General features: G+C 41.1%; 1 protein-coding gene across 3 annotated transcripts in view; it reads right to left on the bottom strand.

The window, feature by feature from the left end:
• Positions 1–22,516, bottom strand: part of LOC125934931 (microtubule-associated serine/threonine-protein kinase 4-like) — a 221,615-nt gene that overhangs the window by 170,583 nt on the left and 28,516 nt on the right. For 2 of the 3 annotated variants that reach the window (XM_049648562.1, XM_049648565.1), the window contains exon 1: positions 2,187–2,746. The exons of the other annotated variant lie outside the window; for it this stretch is intronic. In XM_049648562.1, the coding sequence (XP_049504519.1) occupies positions 2,187–2,278 (92 nt within the window). In that variant the 5' untranslated portion in view covers positions 2,279–2,746. Of the gene's footprint in view, positions 1–2,186; positions 2,747–22,516 lie in introns of those variants that run through there. 3 annotated transcript variants of the gene reach the window in all.

Genomic DNA, 22,516 nt, shown 5'->3' with positions numbered 1-22,516 from the left:
CCTGAGGACAGCGAGGTCTTTTTGAAAGGACAGATTTAGGGAACCTGATGAGCCAGCTGAGGAATGGGGTTAATGTGGGAGCTGGAGGAGGAGACAGGATTTAGAGCAGGGAAGGGAGGTCACAGAATGGGAAGAGTCCCACTGTAAGCATATGCTACATGTCCTTAGGGAAGGACACAGAGCTGGAACTGATCACTGTATAATAAGAGAATGCAACAACTACATACATCGCCCTGGACCGGAAGACACCTGCCCTTCAAGTTTCCCAATCTCCATAATAAATATAAAGTAGTGCCGGTCTTTGAGACCAATAAGTAGATGTGTGTAGACAGGATCTTCAAGACACCTATGTGCAAACTCTGGGAATCCTGGAAATCCCCAGTAACAGACGGGCTGTGACAACCTACACTAATAGAAGGGAGGGAAGAAAATCCATCCCCTTTTCTGTTTCCCTGAACTGAAAAAAACGGGTCTATGACTTAAGGAGTAGAGAAAGCCCTCCCACACTCTCCCATTTTGCTGGGAAGAACCTAAGTGACTTCAGAATGTGGGCTCTCTGCCCGTGTGAGCTGTCTGAATTGGCGTGTTCTGGGCTGGAAAGTCAGGGTCAGACTGGCCTGAGAATTCGCTCAATAGTATTATCAACAGGTAGATGGCTAGAGGCTCCAGCTGCTTTTCAGACTCAGACACACAGGTGTGACGTCAGAGCAGACTGCTCTCTAGAAGCGGCTCCAGGTGAGAGTACAGATTGCATCATAACCAGGACTAAACCAAAGGGCCCTCGACAAACTGAAAAGGTAAGAAGTTACAGACTTTACTGCCATGAAAGTGGTGGTCTTATTCACAGACAGCATTATCTCATCAACTAACTACTCGTGTTTATTTTGCTGGGGGAGAGGTGCATGGATGATACGTCTCGAACAAAAATGACCAACACCAAAAGATAAGGTCTCTGAATATATACAGCAGAACAAGAAAAGCACAGCTACCTTACATAAATGGCACAACTTGAGAATCTCACACGGTTTACTGGTACCAACTCTGTTCAAGTTGCATTAAAGGTAGTATGACTTTAAAATCTAGTCACTATCAGACATACACGTGTGTGTTTTATATGTGTGTGTGTGTGCATGCGCATATACAAAACACGACACTTGTGAGTATTCCAGGATGCTTCTGAAATCTAAGAAATACCATGGGAACCTTCCAAAGTTTTCCAAAGTATTACGTACCAGAACTTATACTACAAGATGCTATGGATGTAACAAGAAAGTACACCATTTCTTGTGTCCCTGAGACACTGGAGCCCAGAGCTTCAGAAGCTCCAAATCTGATAGCCAGCATCCTGTTTATTTGACCGCACCGCTGCTCTTACGCACATATGAGCACGTGTATGTCCAAGCCAAGTTTGGAAGAAAAACGAAGAATCTACATTTAAGCAACTCAGAAGGTATGCCCCTCTAAAACCACAACGATGCCACCTTTCTGTGCCGGACACAAGACACAGAAGAGAAACACTTCCTTTAAAATCATCTCCTCTCAATCTCGGAACTGCCTTTCACTTTTGCCCCCAGCTTCATCCTGGTTTTAAAATTGTCTTGGCCTCCACCTATTCTGTCAGGTATTTTACCAACTGAAAAGGCCAACCTGTATTAGGAATAAATGTCAGCAAACCAACAAGAACAAACAAACAAACAAACAAACAACAACGGCAAAGTTACGCGGACCTGTCTCTTTTAAACAGACAATAGGAAACAGGCTAACTTGAGCTTTCTTTGCATTGCACATCTGCACCTTATAAAGGTCAAGTCTTTACTAGAAGGTAACATCTGAGAGGCTCTACAAAAAGCAGAAGCGTCCTCGGACGTCTGGGTGAAGGAAAGGGCTGGAAAAGATCCCATCAGAGAGACAAAGTATCTTCCTCCTCTATTTCTCTCCCCTCCACTCACAACCCTTCCCCTCCTGAACCACATTTCAAAAGGAGAACAACTCTGGAAGTACAGGCCATCAGGATTACCCAGGAAATCCACCAGAATGACAGAATACCTGAAACAGCGGCCCCCTGGCAGGGCAGAAACTTTTCAAACTGCCACTGTCTAAACAGAACCCCAGCTGTTAAGGCAGTCTGGCCGCCTCCAAAGCCAACACACTCCCTTCTCCAGGCAAAGTATCCCCGCGGTTTTTACCTTTGTGTTCGCCGAAGCCTGTTCCCACTCCTCAAATGAGGCAAAGTAAAGTTTGAGAGCACAGTCCAAAAATTGGGGTCAGACATATCCATTTCGTTCTCTCTTCAATTCACTGCGGGTTCAAGGCCATAAGGCCAGACCAGGGAGGGAGGAGGCGGGGGGTGGAGAACGGAAAAAGAAAAAAAAAAAGAAAAAAAAGAAAAAAGAAAAAAAAAAAGAAAAAAAAATCCCAATTATCTACTCACTCCCTCCAGAGGAAACGTGCTGTGAACTGTGATCTCAAGAACTTGGAGCCTGTCTGAGAAGTACCCCTAGCCTTTAATTAACACACAGCCATTTCTCCAAGGCTCAGGAAACTTATTTCCTCTCGGGTTTGCCCTCTCCTGGTCAGCCCTGGGCAGCTATAAACAGTAATTACAAGAGTTGGGCCGTGCGTTCTGCACAAAATGCTGTCTGTGTGTGATTCAGTCCAAGGTACTTTGTCATCTGTTTGGCAGATACCATTTGCAGCTCCTGCGGGGGGTGGGAGGGGAGGGCGACGACTATTTTAAGGCTTCGGTTCCGGGAGGCTGCTGCTTATCAGCAAACCATTCAACATCCGAACATGCCCAGTGCCGTGTTTCCTTTTGGTATCTACATACAAGGAAAAGAAGTGAAATGGAAAAAGCGCCTCTTCTCCCCCTTCGGAAAAAAAGGAAACTTAAAAGCACTTGCAGAGAGCGGGCCTATAGGCGGACTTGAACAGGGCACCTTTGTGCGGCCTCCGCCGGCAGGGGCTGGGCCGGGGCCCCTTCCCCACCGGCACACCCTCCCCCGGGAGCTGGGCCTCATGGGAAAGGGGGCAGGCTTGGGGGTGGGGTGGGGTGGGGACCCGTGCGCGAGCCCCGGAGCACCCCGGACCCCAGCATCTTCAGGCCCGCGCCGCGCCCCCGGCCCGCAGCCGCAGTTGGATCATTCCCCCCAAATCAATCAATCAATCCAGCCGCGGCCCGCACCCGCTGAGGTGAGCGCTGGGCGCACCTGAGGGCTGGTCTGTGATTCACGGCAGAATGGATCACCATGAAAACACTCCTAGGAAGTCAGTAATTACTCTTCACCCGGACGCTGTTTGTAGGAAAAGCACGCCAAGGGGAGGCCACACTCACCTAAAACCCCAGTCAACTGGATTTATGAGTTTACATCCAGTTGATGAGTTACGACAGGCACAGCTGTTGGCTTCGCGGACTGCAACAAATCCAGGGAATGGCCAGCTCCTACCTGTACAGACGCTCCCTGGCACTTAGTCAACAAATGCTAGAGTTATTTTCCTGCCACATGTGTTAGAACTTGAAAGGAAGATGAAATCAACGTTCCTGTTGTTCATCTGGAAGAAAGGCATGGTGTTCAAAGAACTCCCCTAACAGGCAAATGCTTGTGTAAAAGTCTATACGGAAGAAAGAAAAAAAAAAAGAATTTAAATTAGCTGCCTTAAATTGGCGTAATACGGTGAGAGATAGTAAATTTTAAAACAAGATTTTAATAAAAAAAAAAAAAAAGACTCAAAGAATGGTTTAGTTCACCTAGTGAATACTGCAGACAAACTTGCTTACTTAAATAGCAAGCAGAGTGACAAGGGAAGAGAGGTCAGCTGACAAGGGAGTTGTAAACAGACAACAGGAGTGCACTCTGGGATTCTCTTTATCTAATTCTTGTGACTCCCAGAAATAGTTTCACCCCAAGGACTCTAGGAATTTCTGATCATTGTTGTATAGGGCTTTCTTATGCATCATCTTTTGAAATTCTCACTGAGGCTCCTCAGATCCTTGAAATCTACTAAGGTAGACAAAGAAGGCAATATTTTTCTCAATTTAACAAGTGACAAAATACACTTCACCAGATACTTAGGAACTTGATTCAGTATTTTTTGCTCCACACTGTAAAAACAGGCTTTTAAGGATTTAAAAGGGTATTTAAAAAAATTTCTTTAAGGTTTATTTGTATTTGACAGACAGAGCACGAGTGTGGGAGGGGCAAAGAGAGAGGGAGACACAGAATCTGAAGCAGCTCCAAGCTCTGAGCTGTCAGCACAGAGCCTGACTTGGGGGGGGGGGGGGGGAAACTCACCAACCACTGAGCCAAAGTCAGATGCTTAAGTGACTGAGCCACCCAGGCGCCCCTAAAAGAGTATTTTTAAAGGCTGACACAAACTACCAAGCTCCAAAGCAATTTCTCCACCTCAGTACTTGGACATTTTAGGCTGGATAACTCTTTGTTTGGGGGGTTGTGTTGTATACCGGAAGACTTTAGGCAGCATCCCGCCTTCCACCCCCTAGTCGCAGATTGTAACAATCAAAAATGTCTGTAGACTTTGCCAAATGTTCTTTGGGGGCAAGATCACCCCTGGGTGAGAACTACTGCTTGTAATTATGTCTCCCTCTTAGAATGGTAGGATAGACCATTGGTTAAGAGCAACAACTTTGGGTCTGAATTCTGGATCCAACAACTACTATGACTTGAGGCAAGTCACTTAATTTCTGCCCATTTTCCCCATTTTTGGGGGTTCAGGATAGGACAACGTCTGAGATTACCATAAATGAGAGGGCATACATAAGGCCTTGTAAGCAGTGTTTAGAACACAATGTATATAAATGTTAGCAATACACAGAAGTTAACAGAATACAATACTAAAAGGAATGGGAATAGAGCAGAGGACACCCCACACCATGCCCTCTGTTAGGGTGATGGCTTGAACATGCCTCTATGCAGTGCTGGTCACATTGTATGGTAAGTGCCTGTTTACTACGGTCTTCCATCTTCCATATGAGTCTGTGAATTCTTCAAGGCTGAAGTCATGTGTTACTGATTTCCGTATTCCCCAAATCTGACAGTTCCTGATTTATACAAGCAGTTAATAAATGCTTTTTGAATGGAGACACTTCAGATGCTTTGGTATCTATGTTTCCCTTAAGATGCCCTAAAATGATTAGTGGTAGCAGGTCAATTGATTTTTTTCAAAGAATCGCAACTTCTTAAGAATTCCATGAAGATACTTTAAGAGAATGAAGCTCTAAAGAATTTCTCTTATTAATTTTTATCTATATTCTGTAACTGAAAAGAGAAGTACTAACATTCCTTATGTCTTAACAGCAAAGAAATGTCATCATTAGGGGCACCCGGGTGGCTCAGTCAGTTGGGCAGCCGACTTCAGCTCAGGTCGTGATCTCACAGATTGTGAGTTCCAACCCTGCATCTGGCTGTATGCTGGCAGTGCGGAGCCTGGTTGGGATTCTCTCTTCTCCCTCTTTCTCTGCCTCTCCCCCACTCACACTGTCTATCTCTCTGTCTAAAGTTTAAAAAAGAATAATAAATTACATGTTGAAGAAACTGTGTTGAAAGTGCAGAAAGAAAATTTAGGGAGCTTGACAACTGTCCTTGAATACTGAATTAACAGTGCAGAAGACTCTTTGGATCTGAAGATGAAAAAGACTGAAAAAAAAACAAGAAAGGACCTCCTATAAGGGTGTCTGAGTAGAGGTAACCTGAAGGAGATCCAGTGAACAGACATCAAGTTCTGGATGGTTCCAAGACCTCATGATTCTCTACTTCTCAACTCTTGCATTCTATTCTTCCTGAAAAGCCCAGGTATTTGAGCAACAATGATAACTAACATGGGTAAATAATGCATAAAACATATTTTTCTTCTCTTGACTGAATGATAAATATCCTGGCCTATGAGCAGGTGTCATTACAATCTCCACCCTATACATTCTGAGTAACCCACCCTGAAAATTCTCAAAGGGATGGGAAAAAACATATTTTTTTTAAACTACATATACTTTAACACAGTTTTTGCACTTAAAAGGCTTGGGAAAATGTGGGTTGTATCCAAAATGAAAAAAAATAAAAACGGGCAAAATGCGTGAGGAGCCAGAAATGAACTACTTAATACAGAGAAAGTGGCTGATACATTCCCACATTCATTTAAGATAAGAGTAGGTGTGATGCTCAAGTGTAACTTGTCTTCTAACCTGTTTGACTTGATTTGAGAACTTATGATTCAGAAGATAATGCAGTCAGCAAACAAAAGAATTAAAATTGTCAGAACTACTGACATTTTTGTACAGACAAAATAATTACATGGGCAGAAACTAGAGTATAGTTTAGTTGCAAGTGCAGTAAAACTGGGTGAAGAACTAAGAGGAAATTGAGATTATTGGAAATTCCTAAGACTACAGCCAGTCTAAGTCAATATACAGATATTTAGCAAGAATTTCTACTTATTGCACAATAACTAAGCCTACACATTAATGGACAAGCTTTGTGATCCAGAATGCTCATTCACTTAATCAGATGATATTATCAGTCATTGTTTTTATAAGAAAGGTAAATGACAATGAAAAATAACCTTGTCATGCTACCGAAATGCTGGCTTAGGATAAAATGAGTACTTAAGAATGGGTCAAATTCTTCACTGTTCACCAATCCCCCAAACAAAGAATTCCATGTTCTTTTCATTGACTTGAATTCTCCCTTCTGCTTCCCACCCTCTGCCCCATGTCCATGCAATAGGGTTTTCTCCCACCATACATAGAACAGTGTTGAAGATAATATCCCTCGAGCCTCCCCTGAACTTAAACACTGTGGGAAACTAAGCTTTCAAGTGCAGGTGAGTGGCTCCCTGCACTGACACTCTGGCCACAAGGCCGATTCCAATGATAAGACACAATGAAAAGTGGTGTTGATACTGAGTTTCCAAAGGTATTCTGCCTGATCTTGGCCTAGTCTGGGGACTGTGCTGTAAACTAAACTTGACCTCTATGAATCCCCATCGTTAGAACACCTAGAAGTGACTACTTCCCCACTGCTGTCCACACCTACAGGTCTGCTTTGGCTTCTAAATGCTGTCTTGTGAATTGAAGGGTAGAAGTGTGAAGAGAAAATTGCCCATCCTGAATAAGCAATCCTTGTAATCACTGCACATCTTAAGGAATAAAACTTAAAGGTGGAGTTAGAGATGTGGAGTATGTTGAAAGAAAACTCTATTAGTGTTATTAAACCATTTTTTTGCTCATGTTACCAAACTATGAAAGAAGATAAAAAGGTAAATGAAAATTAACTTGTAGGTATAAGTCTGAATGCTGAACACCAAGAGATAGATAATAAATAAGGTTACATTATCCTGGGAATATGAAAAAAAAAAACTTTAAACAATATTTCAAGGTAGATTGACATTTATAAAGTGAATAGATAAACCAAAGGAAACACAATAAAACTGATTTATGTTTCCTGGCAGGTTGGGCAGAGAACTGCATAATCCCCAAGGGCGAGTTGAAGGACAAGGTCTGAGAGAGCAAAGGACAGGCTTAAGAGTGGCTAGAACGGGAAGAGAACCTAACATTTTTCCTCAGGTACTCCTTGGATCCCAGGAGAATCACAGGCTCAGGAAATGTAGGAAATAACCAGTAACTTGCAAAAACCCAAGAGGAGAGAACAGATGATTATGAGCAATGAAGTACTGTTCAAACGAGGGACTCCTTGATGTGTAACACAGAGAAGAGGAGGAGAACATGCATGATGGCAGCCCAGCACAGAGGACGGGGTTGGGTGTCATAATCACTGCTTGCAAGCGTGTTACCCTAGCCCTCCATCATCTGGCTTTCAAGCAAGAGAAGATCCCGGGAGGAGCTGCATACTTAGTCTGTCAGAGCTCCAGGATAGACGTGGACAGAAAAGGTCTATCATCCTTATAGGGCAGCAAGGGTCATCCTACAGGAGATGAGTGGGAGGGAGCCAGAGAGCAGTGTGTCTTCTCCATCCTAAACCGGCGGCTCGAAGATCCACTAAAAACTGACACACAGTACTGGCCCCTAACAGAACTAAGCAATCCAATCTTAGAGCAGAGAACAAGTCTTGGAGATCAGCCCCCCTCATCTGACAAACTCGGAAGGCTAACTCCCATCTCACTTTAAGACCGAACTTCTTGCCACCTGTTCTAGGTGGCCTTCCTTTGAGGCTCCCTAACCCCACCACGCTGAATATCCCTCTAATGGCCTCTGTTCCTGACAGCCTCCGCAGAAAAAAAGGTTCTCCCACCACATCAAAATCTCTGTTCATTTGCAGATCAATCCCCCTTGGGTAAGAGGGAAGGGGCTGTATCTCCTCCATCTTTAAATCCTCAATACACCCATTCACATGAATGTTAGAGAAAGGAGAAGAGGAAAAAAAAGATTTGCTCAGGGTTAGAAAGATATTTGATAGCAAAGTCAGGTAGAGAATCATGCTATTTTGAAGATTCAGCTTGTATATGTTTGGCAAAGCTTTTTTGATCTATTCCTATTCAATTTCATGAGTCCATTTCATTATCTATATATGCTGTATCAGTTAAGCAGGTCTACTGTCACAGATTTCAAAATCTCAGAAAATAGAGACCATGCATACGTAGCTATATGCATGTATACATATACATATATGTAATTAGATTATATGAAATGCTAAATGCTTTTTGAATGTAACAGTGACCCTCAGTTACTAATCATTGTAATAGTCTCTCAATCTGGAATTAACGTCAAGGACCTGGAGTTTCTTGACCCAGAAGCTTGGGTCTAAGGTTCATCATTTCTTATCCAGCTCCTGAGCATGAATTACAGTACAATTATCACAAGTGTCAATTTGGTTTAAGTGGGTCAGGGTAGTTATATTTAGCCCTTTAGTAGCTGACACTAAGACCTTTCTGTAATGTAAGATTAAAGTTAATTTATCAGTTCTTTTTTTCTTGAATATTTTTCCAGGTCAGACATCTAAAGTTATGGAAAACTATCCCATTAAAGTAAGAGTTCAGAGTTTCCAACAAAGTACCACATAAGGAGCATATACAGACAGAGGTAGAAACCATGCGCTTCTGTTAACAATCCAAAGTTTATCCCATTGCTAAAGCTGATACAAATTCTTCCACAAATCACAGGCTAGTATTTAACTTAAGACACAAAATATTTTAGCCAAGTTCTCAAGCAAACTTTAGGACCTACATCTATTACTATCCGTCATTTTCACTGTTAATAAAGCTATTAAAATAAATATTAATTCATGGAATACAGTGTTTAGAATGAAAAGTGTTCAATCTAATAAGTCATCATAAAAATGCACTCAAAGCATCACTCGTATCTTTTTACCCGTTTAATTGGCAAAGATTAAAATAAAGATCCTACTCAATGCTGCTAAGAGCATAAGGAGAGATGTTCTCCCTGCCAACTATCTAGAAAGCTATCTGGAGAATGGAAACACACACACCAACACATACCTCTCATATACACAGATACACACATATAAATGTATATGTTTGCTACAAAATATACATATAATATACACATACAGATAGACATTTTAACTATAAACTGACATCTTGGAACTTATACAATCAACTATATACACAAACATTCATGCATATGGAAATTAATCTCAGAATTCCTTAGCATACTATGGGCAAAAAACCCCAAAGGTACAAGGTGTTGATAATGTTAATAAATGTTAATTTATGAAGGCAAATGCTAGTAAAAACTGAAATAGCCATAAAATGAAACACTATAAAACCAATAAAGATGGACTATAATGGATTCCAAAGACGTCCAGGTTCTAATCCCCGGGACCTGTGAATATGTTACCTTGTGTGTCAAGAGGAATTTTGAAGATGTGATTAAATTAAGGGTCTTGAGATGGAGAGATGATCCTAATTATGAGAGGGCCCTAAAAGTAATCCTAAGTGTCTTTATAAGAGGGAGGGGGAGAGAGTTTTGACTAGAGAAGAAGGCAGTGTGACACAAGCAAGATGCTACCCTGCTGGCTTTAAAAGTGGAGGAAGCAATGCGGAGAATGTAGCTTTAGAAAGCAGCTGGAGAAGTCAGGGAAACACATTCCACCTTACTGTTTCTGGAGGAAGCTGGGCCCTGGACATACCTGGATCTTGGCCCAGGGAAACTATCTCAGACTTGTGACCTCTAGAACTCTACAAAAATAAATACATGTTTTTTTTTTGTTTTTTGTTTTTTTTATTTTTGGGACAGAGAGAGACAGAGCATGAACGGGGGAGGGTCAGAGAGAGAGGGAGACACAGAATCGGAAACAGGCTCCAGGCTCCGAGCCATCAGCCCAGAGCCCGATGCGGGGCTCAAACTCACGGAGCGCGAGATCGTGACTTGGCCGAAGTCAGACGCTTAACCGACTGCGCCACCCAGGCGCCCCTAAATACATGTTTTAAACCACTTAGTTTGTCATGATTTGTTACAGTAGCCATCGGAAACAAAGACCACATTTGCAAAATATAGGTAATGGGCAATGCTCCTGAAATATGTGTAAAGAAAGCCACCCAAAATGGAGCAGTTATGATATAATTTGTTCATAATATGTGAGTGTATATGAATAAAAAAGAACTAAACAAAGTCTTTTTAGTGGCCATCTGTAAGTGTAGAATTATGGATGATTTTATTCATATATATATGTGTGTGGGTACACACACACACACACACACACACATATTTTTTAACAATGAGTCCTATTATTTTTAATTAGGGAAAAAAAACTCCATTCCCAGAAGCCATATTTTTGACAGTCTTTTTTACCATGGCCTGAAATTTCATGTTCCTGCGAATTTTAGAATACTTTGAAGAGTTTACAAACTTAAAACTATACACTTTGACAAGGACTTTTTCTTAAAATTGGATTGGCATCTTCTGACAAAATAAAATGCACATGTAAAAGCCTTAAAACCTTAGAAATACTGAAATTGCTTTAAAAATGAAGTCTTTCCTATTCAGAGGATTTCATAATCTAAAAATGAAAAATAACTGTTTCTACACATAAATCCTTACCTGTCTATGGCAACTGGGCAAATGGGTATTTTCAAAGCTGACTGGGTTATAAATCCATACAGAGCTGTGTTTTTAGTTGAATATACATGTTATTTGCAGACTGGTCAAACTGCATTTTCTGGGGATAATTCTGAATTCTAAAAATACTTCATTGTGCTGTATATGAAGGCTTTCTTCTTTCATTGCTCAGATAAATCATTTACTTTTGAAAAAGCAAGCCCTATTTTAATATTAGTTCACATGTATGCAGGAAAATAAAACGATGTTCCTAATTTCAAAATATCCTATTAGAGTAATTTAAGACTACCTTTCCCCTCTCCCCAACAAACACAAATTTGTTATTTCCCATGAGGCTAGATAACTCAGATTTTACTGTCTTTACTCAGCTAGACTGTGAGGGCTGAAAGGCAGAGACCAAGTTTCTGGTTCCAACCACAGAAATATTCTTTGAACCAATATATTGTTAAGACACATCAGAGGAGACAACTATATTCTAGTTAGTAGCTATCAAAAAACTTCCAGGGCACCTGGGTGACTCAGTTGGCTAAGGTTCCGATTCTGGATTTTGGCTCAGGTCATGATCTCACAGTTAGTGAGTTTGAGACCCACACTGGGCTCTCTGCTGTCAGCAAAGAGCCCACTTTGGATCCTCTGTTTCCCTCTCTCTCTGCCCCTCCCCCCCACATTCTATAATATAGATCTATAATATATATCTATATATTCTATATATCTCTCCAAAATAAATAAATGTGAAATAAATAAATAAATAAAAAGAAGTTATTCCAGTTTTAAGAGCTGTAGCAACAGTCAATCATGTCATCCAATATAGTGGCAGATGGGTGACAGAGGAGTATCTATGGATGTGATATAAGAAGGATCTCTACAGGCGGGTTTTAGGAAATGAAGGACATACAGAATGATAAAGAATGCTAATACATCAATGATAACAGAAAAATAAGGCCAGATGACATGTACTCAACAGAAATAGAAGACTCAAGAGAGTAGAAAAAAAATCTCACTTAAATGTTACAAAAATACACTAGTTGGGAATATTAGAAAATGAGAGCAAAGTGAATTGGGTAAGCTCTCACAGTACATAAAATGATAAGAGCAGCAGATTTTCACGTTGCAAAGGGCCCCCTGGTCAAGGCCTCCATCACCCTTTATCTGGGTTAGTAAAATATCCTCACCCTCTCCACTCCAATCTATTCCTCCAAAGCCACAGCACTAACTTGTGCTCACAACCATTTTACTGTCTCTCCTGGGAAAGAAAATTCAGTGGTTCCCCACTGTTCTAGCAGTGTTTCTTCAAGTACGGTTTCTGTCCGACCATCATTGAATTACCTGGAGTGCTTATGAGAAACGCAGATTTGAGGCGGCTTCTCCACACCCAGTGACTCAGGATTTCTGGGCATGAAGCCCAGGAATCTGCATTCCATCAAAGTGTGGAGGGGGGGTGGGGTGGGAGGGAGGGAAGGAATCTTATGCACATTAGAGTTTGAGAGGTTCTTTATGGGGAAATCAAAACCTCTTTAAGTCGAATACTTTATGAATACAGTCCCTTGTTATCTCTCCTCCCTCATCCTTTGACACTCACCCCCTTATGGTTTATGCTCCAATAATAAAGAAAAAACACATACATGTCAGAAATACTGAATTACTGTGAGCTCCCCAGATGCGGGAGCTGTGCCATACCTCATTGCCTTTGCACACCCTGTTCCCCGTTCTTAGAATTTCTATCTCCTCTGCCTGGAAAACTTCTGCACATCTTTCAAGTGAGAGATGTAAGGTTACCTCTCCAGCTAAGTCAGCCTGACTTTCTCTTGCAGACCTAACAGTTATTCCTCCTGGATCTCGAATGAACTTTATACATACAAACACTTCTTTTATGCCAGTCTTTTTACTAGAGCACAATTGTTTACAGGTCCAATTCTCCACTAGGCTTTAAGCCCTCTGAGTACAAGGATAGTTTCTATTCATCTGTGTATGCTTCTAAGTACGTCATAGATACTCAGCAGATTTCATGGATGCACGCACATTATTTTGTAAGGTTTAAGAAAAAAACCCACCATACACGAACCTGTTGTTTTTCTATTTCTTTTTAACTTCTACATACAAGCCCTAGGGGGACGCTTCCAAAACCACACTGCCTTTTGTCAACTGGTTGGATGATTTTTCTTTTAAAGCACTGTCATAACTGACAATCTTCATGATGATAAACAAAAAGAACAATGAATATTTAAGTCTGTGGTTTTTAGGCAGATTTTGATGATTCATTAAGAAATGAACCAAAAAACCGGGCATCTGGGTGGCTCAGTCGGCTGAGCAACCGACTTCGGCTCAGGTCATGATCTCACAGTTTGTGAGTTCAAGTCCCGCATCAGGGTCTGAGCTGACAGCTCAGAGCCTGGAGCCTGCTTCAGGTTCTGTGTCTCCCTCTCTCTCTGCCCCTTCTCCACTCATGCTCTGTCTCTCTCTCTCTCTCTCTCTCTCTCTCTCTGGGAAATAAACATTGAAAAATTAAAAAAAAAAAAAAAGAAATGAACCAAAAAACAACTATTAGCTTTTTACAATCCTTTTCAACAAACATGGCTGAAGTAAGTGCAGTGTTACTCTGTATCCTCTGAAAAGATGACTAAAACCAAACTTGGACAGGGTGATCTTTTTCCACGGCTGGAAATTCAATCCTTCTGGGGACATGATCAACACACACTGCTCCCCACCCCACCGCAGTGAATAGATGAGAATTCTGAGCACCGCGAAAGAGCTGCTCAAGGTCTGCAACCTGTGGGCCACCACCTCACAGCCTGGGCTCCTGGCTCAGGTATGTCAACGAGCCCAGCAAAACCCTCCGTCCCATTTAGGAGGAACAGACACAGCTCATGTGTTCGTCTCTTCTCCTAGTGCCTCTCTTCCTCTTTGGCAAATGCCCATTTCCACACCTTGATCTTGCTCTTACTCTGCAGTCAACCCGCCCACCTGAGGATCTAAGAATTAACATTTTTGTGGATAATGGTGACGATGTTCATACCCAGCAGGGTTTATACTTGAAGGGGAACTGAAAGTTTTAGAGAAAGTTACGAAGAATAGGGCAGAGCCCACTTACAACTACAGGGGTATGTTTAGTGAATGATACCAATCAGAATGTGGAGACAGGCTCCTCGAGAGTAATGGCCACCAAGTCATCTCCCCACCCCCCTTTATTAAAGAAAAATAGAAGTGAAGCTTCAAAACCTCGCATAGAAAGGGCTCTCAGTCCCTGATGTAGACACCGTTTTATCGTTCACACAGGCATCAAGGGTAGATGGCTTATTTACTAACTATGCAGGCAGCAAAAGTCATCCTTATAAATTATATCACAGTATGGCAATATCCTGTGTTGAAAAAAACAAAAACAAAACAGAAGTAGTGTAACTATGGTAGGAGTTATAGCATACCCAGCAGTATAACTATGTATCACATAAACACATGTGCATACAGAAAAAGATGTGTATATGTCATGCAAAACTGGAAACGGTTCATCATAAGTGATTTATTTTACTTTCATTTCTGTTATTGTTGTTTTAATATACATTAAAATACATCATACATTTTAACAGTATTTCCTCATCTTTAGTTACTTTTTCCATTATTACATCACACAGACTTGCCAACTCATCTTCAATTCCCTTCAAATAACACTGGTTGATAAGAAAACACACAGAAGTGGGAAGGTCCAGGCTGTCTCTGGTGGCAGCTCAGGGAGGGACAACTTCAATTGTTCAAAAACACCGGACAGTAAATTGTTAGGGGCTAAAAGATAAACATAATCCTCAGTGAGCATTTTGGGTGTCATGTGACATTATCAAAGTCCTTTCTCTACCCTGCAAAGTAATAATTTCTTTTATTTATCCTCTGTTAGTGCCTAGTACCAGAGCTTTAAAAACAATACTGTGGACAGGTCGTGATCTTGCAGTTTTAGGGGTTCGAGCCCCGCATTGGACTCCATGCTGACAGTGCAGAGCCTGCTCGGGATTCTCTCTCTCCCTCTCTCTATGCTCCTTACCTCCTCCTCCACTCATACTGTCTCTCTCTCTCAAAATAAATAAATGAAACTTAAAAAAAAAAAAACAATACTGTGGAATTCATGGCTCAAAAAGATCCATTCAGTGATTCTGTCCCAGAAATGGGAACAGTTTCACTTCAGTGACATGCCAGGTGTCTGTCGGGTACCCAAAATGACGCATTGTTATTTTCAACTTTAATGGAGAGCAAAGCCTGCTGCACGTAATTTACCTAACTGGAGAGCTCTGGCCTAGTCTACCAAATTACAAAGGGCGTTTTAGGATATGCTTATAAAATATAAAACAGGCAATGGAAGTTCCAGATGGGTCTAATATCCATCACTCACCATGTGGTCTGTGGATTGAGCCCCACAGTTAATGCAAGTACCCAAACAAGGAGAATTTTGGAGGGGGAGGGGAAAAGAAGTCTTTGCCATGTTTCATAAATATGAGCCACGATATAAATTACCGAATTTTTTTTCGATGTGCTAGTTCCAAGGGAAGCAAATAAAAGAACAGTTGGAAAACAACAGATAAACAGACCAGAGCATGCAACCCAGACAGCCATTTTTTTATAAATGCATAATAAGTATGGAAGAATGTCATGCCTAGAATCTGTAACATCCCTCCCCCACCTGAATCAGTACCTCAAAGTAGATGAGGCCATGAATGCTTCTTTGAGTGAGGTAGGAATCTAAGGTCCTGTATTTCAGAGTCCTGTCTTGAGAAGTTTTCACTGACACAATTCTGAATCATGCTTATTTTTATTTTTCACCCAAAGGATAAGTATTTCAGGAGGGAATAACTAAATCCTAACACACTATAGTCCTAGAAAAAGCCCAGTAAATAAAAAATAAGTAAATAACATCTGTTTTCCAGTCAAGTCACCTCGAATCTACTTGTCCGATTCCAGGAAACTCTAGACTAGATTCCCATCTACAAGTTTCCAAGACTAGTTAAGTAATTTTTAAGAAAATCTCACAGAGAAATATGATCAGATAAACTTATCATGAATTGAGATGAAGTAATACAGAATAGCTGTGGTCAGACTGCTCTATAAATTTGGGTATGAAAACTGACTTCATAAATAGAACATACTTCTAAATAAAATGTATTATTGATTTCAAAACAATTACTTGGGTTCCCAAGGCCATCTAAAAATTTACTTCAATTTCTTTGTTAAAAAAGAATAAGCAAAACATGAGATGAGTAAAAGCAATCCCCTGATAATCCATACGTTTCACCTTATTTAATTATTTTAACTTCTTGTCACACTGAACCTTCCACAGCGCTGTCAACACCAGGCAAACTTAAACTCTGAATTTCACCACTTCTACATCTCCCTCTAAAACCTGTGCAGGCTTGGTGGAGAGCAAAAAAAAAAAAAAAAAAAAAAAAAAAATCCCTAAGGGAGAAATCTAGAATAAAGCTACAAAAGCAAAATTCGCAGTGTGTGAGTGTGTGTGTGTGTGTGTGTGTGTGTGTAGTCTATTCTCTGACTATAGATTAAAAAATTAATGAAAATGAGACACAGAATACAAATATCGTTTAAAACACAGCGGTTGAAACCACTTTTGCCAAGTGTAAATATTTAATTGGAGATTCTTGGGAGCTCCCTTAAGAGTTTATCTGAAACGCTATTTCTTTCCTCAAAAGAGGTGGTTTCAAAATGTCAGTGGGGGGGGGGTGGAGTGGAATAACAATTTACAATAAAAAATAGTCTTTTCACATGGCTACACTTGTGTGTCAATATAGCTCTTGGCTAGACCCATATACCGGCAATGCTGGTGTGCCTTTCTCAAATACCACAGACTGTGCCCCATTTGCTTCAATAATTTTGGGCTGTCACGTACTTCCATGGGACAGGGAACTTCGACTGATCAATGACTGGGCAAAATCACTGAAGACAAACTGTTCTCCCCAAATGTTCTTACTGTTATGATTTTTTATTTTAATGTAAATAACTGACTTCCTTAAGGGAAAATAAATAGCCCTCAAGCAGATTACGCACTAGAAGGGGTGAGGAGAGACAGACGTGGTGAAAAGGTGCTTTGGAGAAGTGAGAAGCAGAATTCAGGGACATTTTTAAAATGTCAAAGTTCTGGGGATTCTTATCTTTGGAAGTCCCATTTGACATGCTGTCAAACGCTCCCACATCCCACATTAAACCTTTTTTCCAGTGAAACATGTTGTATTTTCTATTTGTTCTTATCTAAGCAATCAGCACACATACTTGGGAATTCTCATGAAGTGCTAAGATCTAAAATAGAAATGGTTCCCCAAAGTTACATTTTTGTGATTGTTCAATGATTAATGGAGTCAGTATGTTATATTTTCAGACAAATATCTTATTTCATCTAATAAAGCTGTAAGCTAACAATCTGATTTCAGGTATGTTAAAATGTAAAAAAAAAAAAAAAGTATGTTTTCATAGATAAAATATGGCATAAATTTTGATTCTGCAGTTTTCTTTTTCTGTTTTTTGACCCTAAATATCTTTCCCCTTTGCAGACTCAAACTGGTCATAATTCTGTGCATGTCTCTTCATACACGGAAAACTGGGTGTACATGGAGAGGCAGGATCACACAGTGGTTGATGACATGGGTTGGAGCCACTGCTCAGGTTGTAATTCCAGCAGCATTTCATACTAGTTCTGGGATCTTGGGTAAGTTATTTAACTTCTGAGTACTTTAGTGTCCTACTCTGCAAAATTAGAATAAGCATATTTACCTCATAGGACTGTTGCTAGGATTATGTTAGTATTTTTTAAGGGTTGAGAGCAGTGACTGGTATTTTAAAAGTATTACTCATGCTGTTACTTGAAAACGAATAGATGAAGTGCTTCTGGAAGAACAGCTCACTTTCCCCAGCAAAGCTCCTCATCCACTGGGAGCTGTCTTGAAGGAAGTGGATAGACTCCACACTCTGGGTAGGTATAACTATATAAACCAAGTCCTAGATCAGTGTCCTTAATTCTGTCTTTTCCTTCCCACAGATTCTTCTCTGGAATAGAGGCAGAGGTGGTCCCAATGTTAAGGACAACCCCTTCCGGGCTAAGGGTCAATGAATAGGTGAATTTGAGAGATTAAACACCTTCTCTCCCTAGAACGAATAACAGAGCCACTTCCCTCTAGTGGTTGAGATCCACAATTACAACTGCCCCAGCCAAGTGTAATTCTTTAGATCCCTTGTCATGCATGGAAACAATGCCAAGCATGGTAAAGTGAAAAGCCAATTTTAAGCCAGTGGGGAAATGAGACACAGAATAGCAAACCATTGAGACTTAAAAAAAAGAAAGAAAGAAAAACTAAACATTTGCACAGTGTCATAATTATTAACCTTAATATCACAAAAAGAACAATTTTAATTAAATGTAACCCCACCGTAAGCATTTAATACCTACTCCAGTGTGTTCTAAGTACAGTCAGTATAGTCCACATGATAAATGGCTTTCTCTTTCTCTAAGTTTTTTAACGGATGGGGCTCATTAGTTTACATAATCATCCCTAAAACTAGGACAGCGCTCCCACTGTCGCTCTGCAGTGAAATATTAATCCTACCAAACCAAATATTTGACATGATCTGTTGGGCTTGGAGTATTTTCCTTAAACCATTAACTTCGCATGGGTATGGGGAGACAGAAAAAAGAAAAAGACAAAGACATCTTTCACTACAGTTGTAGTACATAAGGAATATAGAATAATTAAGGAGAACTGCATTTTGTTTAAGAGTACTGAAATTATTTCTTAGCAGTTTATGTCCTAAACCATTTCAGACACTCAGGCATCCAGCTCTTCTGAAGGGTTCTGATTTTAAAATCAACTGCACAAAATTCATAAGCATACACTATGTGCTGTATACTGAGGAAGGAAGGTTATACCAACTAAACTGTAAGAGTGGCTCGTTTTTCACTTATAAATTCACTTAAGGGGCATGTGGGTGGCTCAGTCAGTTAAGCGTCCAACTTCGGCTCAGGTCACGATCTCACGGTGTGAGAGTTCAAGCCCCACATTGGGCTCTGTGCTGACGGTTCGGAGCCTGGAGCCTGCTTCGGATTCTGCGTCTCCTTCTCTCTCTGCCCCTCCCCTGCTCATGCTATCTCTCTCTCTCTCTCTTTCTCTCTCTCTCTCTCAAAAATAAACATAAAACGATTAAATTCCCTTAAGAAGGCTAAAAAGAGTCATCTACAAGACATAGATCTTCCTAAAGAAGGCACTCCTGTTGTTTTCTTTCACATAAACTGTATACACACATTTGACTTTAAAATACCCGTGATCTAAAACATACCTATTAAGAAGTACATTTTATCCTTTCATGCTATTAAACACACAAATATCAAGAAATATTTTCTCTAGCACATAAAGTACCATGAGGAATGTAATATATCTATATAATTTCATACTCAAGATATTGAGAGGTCTCTAATGCTACACACATGCATATTTGTGTGAAACAAAATACAGACAGTGTTGGGGAAGGAAGAATATGAGTTTTGGATATTTTTATTTGATATGGTGGCAATTCATCTATGGGGTGGTTTTCTCTCAGCATATGCATACACAGGACTAGAAATAAGTGGGGGAGGGGGGAGCAAAATGCCCATTTACAAACTTGCTTTCCATAATAAAGATCAATTATTTTTCTGTTTAAAAACCTACGGTCCTTACAAACCTAACCATACTTTTATCGTGTGATCCAGCAATTGCACTCCTTGGGATTTACCCAAAGGAAGGGAAAATTTATGTCTACACAAAAACCTGCATACAGGTTTTATGTTACAGATGTGTATGCAGCTTTATTCATAACTGCCCAGACTTGGGAGCAATCAAGATGTCCCTCAGTAGGTGAATGGATAAACAAACTCGGGTGCAGCCGGACACTGGAGTATTACTGGGGGCTAACAAGAAACGAGGTACTCAGCCATGAAAAGACACGGAGGAACTTAAAATGTGTATGACTAAGTAAAAGAAGCCAGTGTGCAAAGGCTCCATACTGTAGGATTCCAAGTACACGACACTCTGGAAAAAGCAAAACTATGGAGTCAGTAAAGAGATCAAGGGTTGCCAGGGAATGGGCAGGCAATGGAGGAACTATAGGACAGTGAATACATTCTGTGTGATACCTTAATGGTAGACACCAGTCATCATACTTTTGTCCAAACTCTCACAATGTACAACTCCAAGAGTGAATTCTAATGCCAACAAGGACTCTGAGTGATTGCGATGTGTCAGCATACATTCACCCGTTACACGAAGGTATCGCTATGGTGGCGGATGGTGATGAGGGGCAGGAGGTATCTATGTGTGGGGTCAGGGTGGAGGGGGGCAGGTATATGGGCAACCTTCATACCTTCCCCTTAATCTTGCTGTGAATCTAAATGTGCTTTACAAAAAATAAATTCAATTCAAAATAAAAAGGTTTTAGGGGTGACTGGGTGGCTCAGTCGGTTAAGCGTCCAACTCTTGATTTCGGCTCAGGACATGAACTCACGGGTTCATGGGTTCGAGCCCCAGGTCGGGCTCTGTGCTGGCAGTGTGGAGCCTCCTTGGGATTCTTCTCTCTCTCTCTCTCCCTCTGCCTCTCCTCTGCTTTGCATGCTCTGTCTCTCTCTCTCTCAAAATAAACTTAAAAAAAATAAATAAATAAAAGTTTTTTAAAAAACTTTTCATTTTAAGCCAAAAGGTATCTAAGATGACTGATAAACTATTCTTTTTAAAAAAATTTTTTTAGTGTTTATTTATTTTTGAGAGAGAGAGCGAGCAAGTGGGGGAGAGGGGCAGAGAGAGAGGGAGACACAGAAACCAAAGCGGGCTTCAACTTCAAACTGATGCGAGGTTTGAACCCATGGACCATGAGATCATGACCTGAGGTGAAGTCAGATGCTTAACCAACTAAGCCACCCAGGCACCCTTGATAAACTATTCTTTAACAAAACAAAACAAAACAAAACAAAACAAAACAAAACAAAACAAAACAAAACCTATAATCCCTCCTGTCCACAAACAGAAAGCTCAGCTTGGTCTCAGTCACTCTCTCCAGTCTCAGCACTTAACACCTGCCTTCCATCACCTACTGCTGGGCTCACAAGGAACCATGACTCCCAAGCTGTAACCACAACACACGCTCCTAGGCCTCCTGATTGATGTGCTCCTGCCATGCTCTCTGCCCAGGAGTGGCTTCCCTGCTGGCTCCTCTTCTCATACTGACATCTTTTCATCCTTCTAGAGCCAAAAAGCATCTCCTCTGGGAGCTCCCTGTTGAAACTGAATCAGACAGAATTAATCCTCTTTCCCCTTGTCTGTTATTATACTACAGTTAACTGTTTTCATGTCTGTCTTCCCTGAGGGAAGGTCATGGGTCACCCATCTTGGTAGCCCAGCCTCTATTGTGGGGTCGTTACCGGCAATCAATACCTGTTTGTAGGATGAATGACTGGTTCTCCCATGTGGATCTACATGTGGGTGGTTTCAAATCTCTTTGAAAAGTAGGTGGGACACAAGTAATAAGCGAAGCCTGGGTTTCCACTGTTACTGTACTACATAATGGAGCTGTCACTACCGAGTTAAATACACTGCTCATTTTCTCTCTAACCCCACTGTTCCTGTTTCCTTCCACATCCTCCACACCCTTATTCCTCCGACCCAAATCTCACCCATCCTTCAAGCCTGGCCTCCTATCATACCTACTCTAAAGGCCTTGTTCAACTATGCAGACATGCACAGGCAAGCTACAGGTTGAAGAAAACTTATGAAATCATTGAGGCCTCCTGCTCACCTACGGCTGGCACTGAAGATAAACCCAATGTGCTAACAGGGAAGGAAAAGGTTATCAAACTGGATAGTTCTCAGGTGTCACGCAATGACCAAGAACCCCAATTTTTCCAGAAAGACCATCAAGAGCCCATCATGTTGCTGATATCACAAGGGTCTTTTTCCTTTGTCCAGACTTTCTTCTCGCATCTGCAACCTACCTGCTCTCCTCACCACAGGCCCCTGAATTCAACGGTCACATCAGCCCTGACCATTCGGCAGCACTCTGAAGAGGAATACTCTTCTGCTTGAAACTCCTTGATTTCACTTCTGTGAAAGTATGCATCTCTTGTCCCTTCTAATCCCTGGCCGTTTGTCCTTTAGCTCCTCATGGGAGCATCTGTATCTGCGGTGTCTTGGGAATCTATCCCAGAACCACTTCCCATTAGTTGACTTCATCCAGTCCCATGGCCTTATGTCAAGTCCCAGATTTGCTTCTCTGAACTTAACCTTTCTTGGGAAATCTAGACTCGACCTGGGTATCACAGAGACATCTCAAATTTCACATGGACAAACCCAAACTCGTGATTTTCCGCCACAAACTGTTCCTTCCCAGGCCTTCCCCACCTTGGAAAACAGACCTACCATGTTTTCTGTCACTCCAGCCAACAACCTAAAAACTAACCTTGATTTTGCT

Source organism: Panthera uncia (assembly GCF_023721935.1).
Source record: "Panthera uncia isolate 11264 chromosome A1 unlocalized genomic scaffold, Puncia_PCG_1.0 HiC_scaffold_17, whole genome shotgun sequence".
Lineage (NCBI taxonomy): Eukaryota > Metazoa > Chordata > Mammalia > Carnivora > Felidae > Panthera > Panthera uncia.
This window is presented reverse-complemented; position numbering and strand designations above follow the sequence as displayed.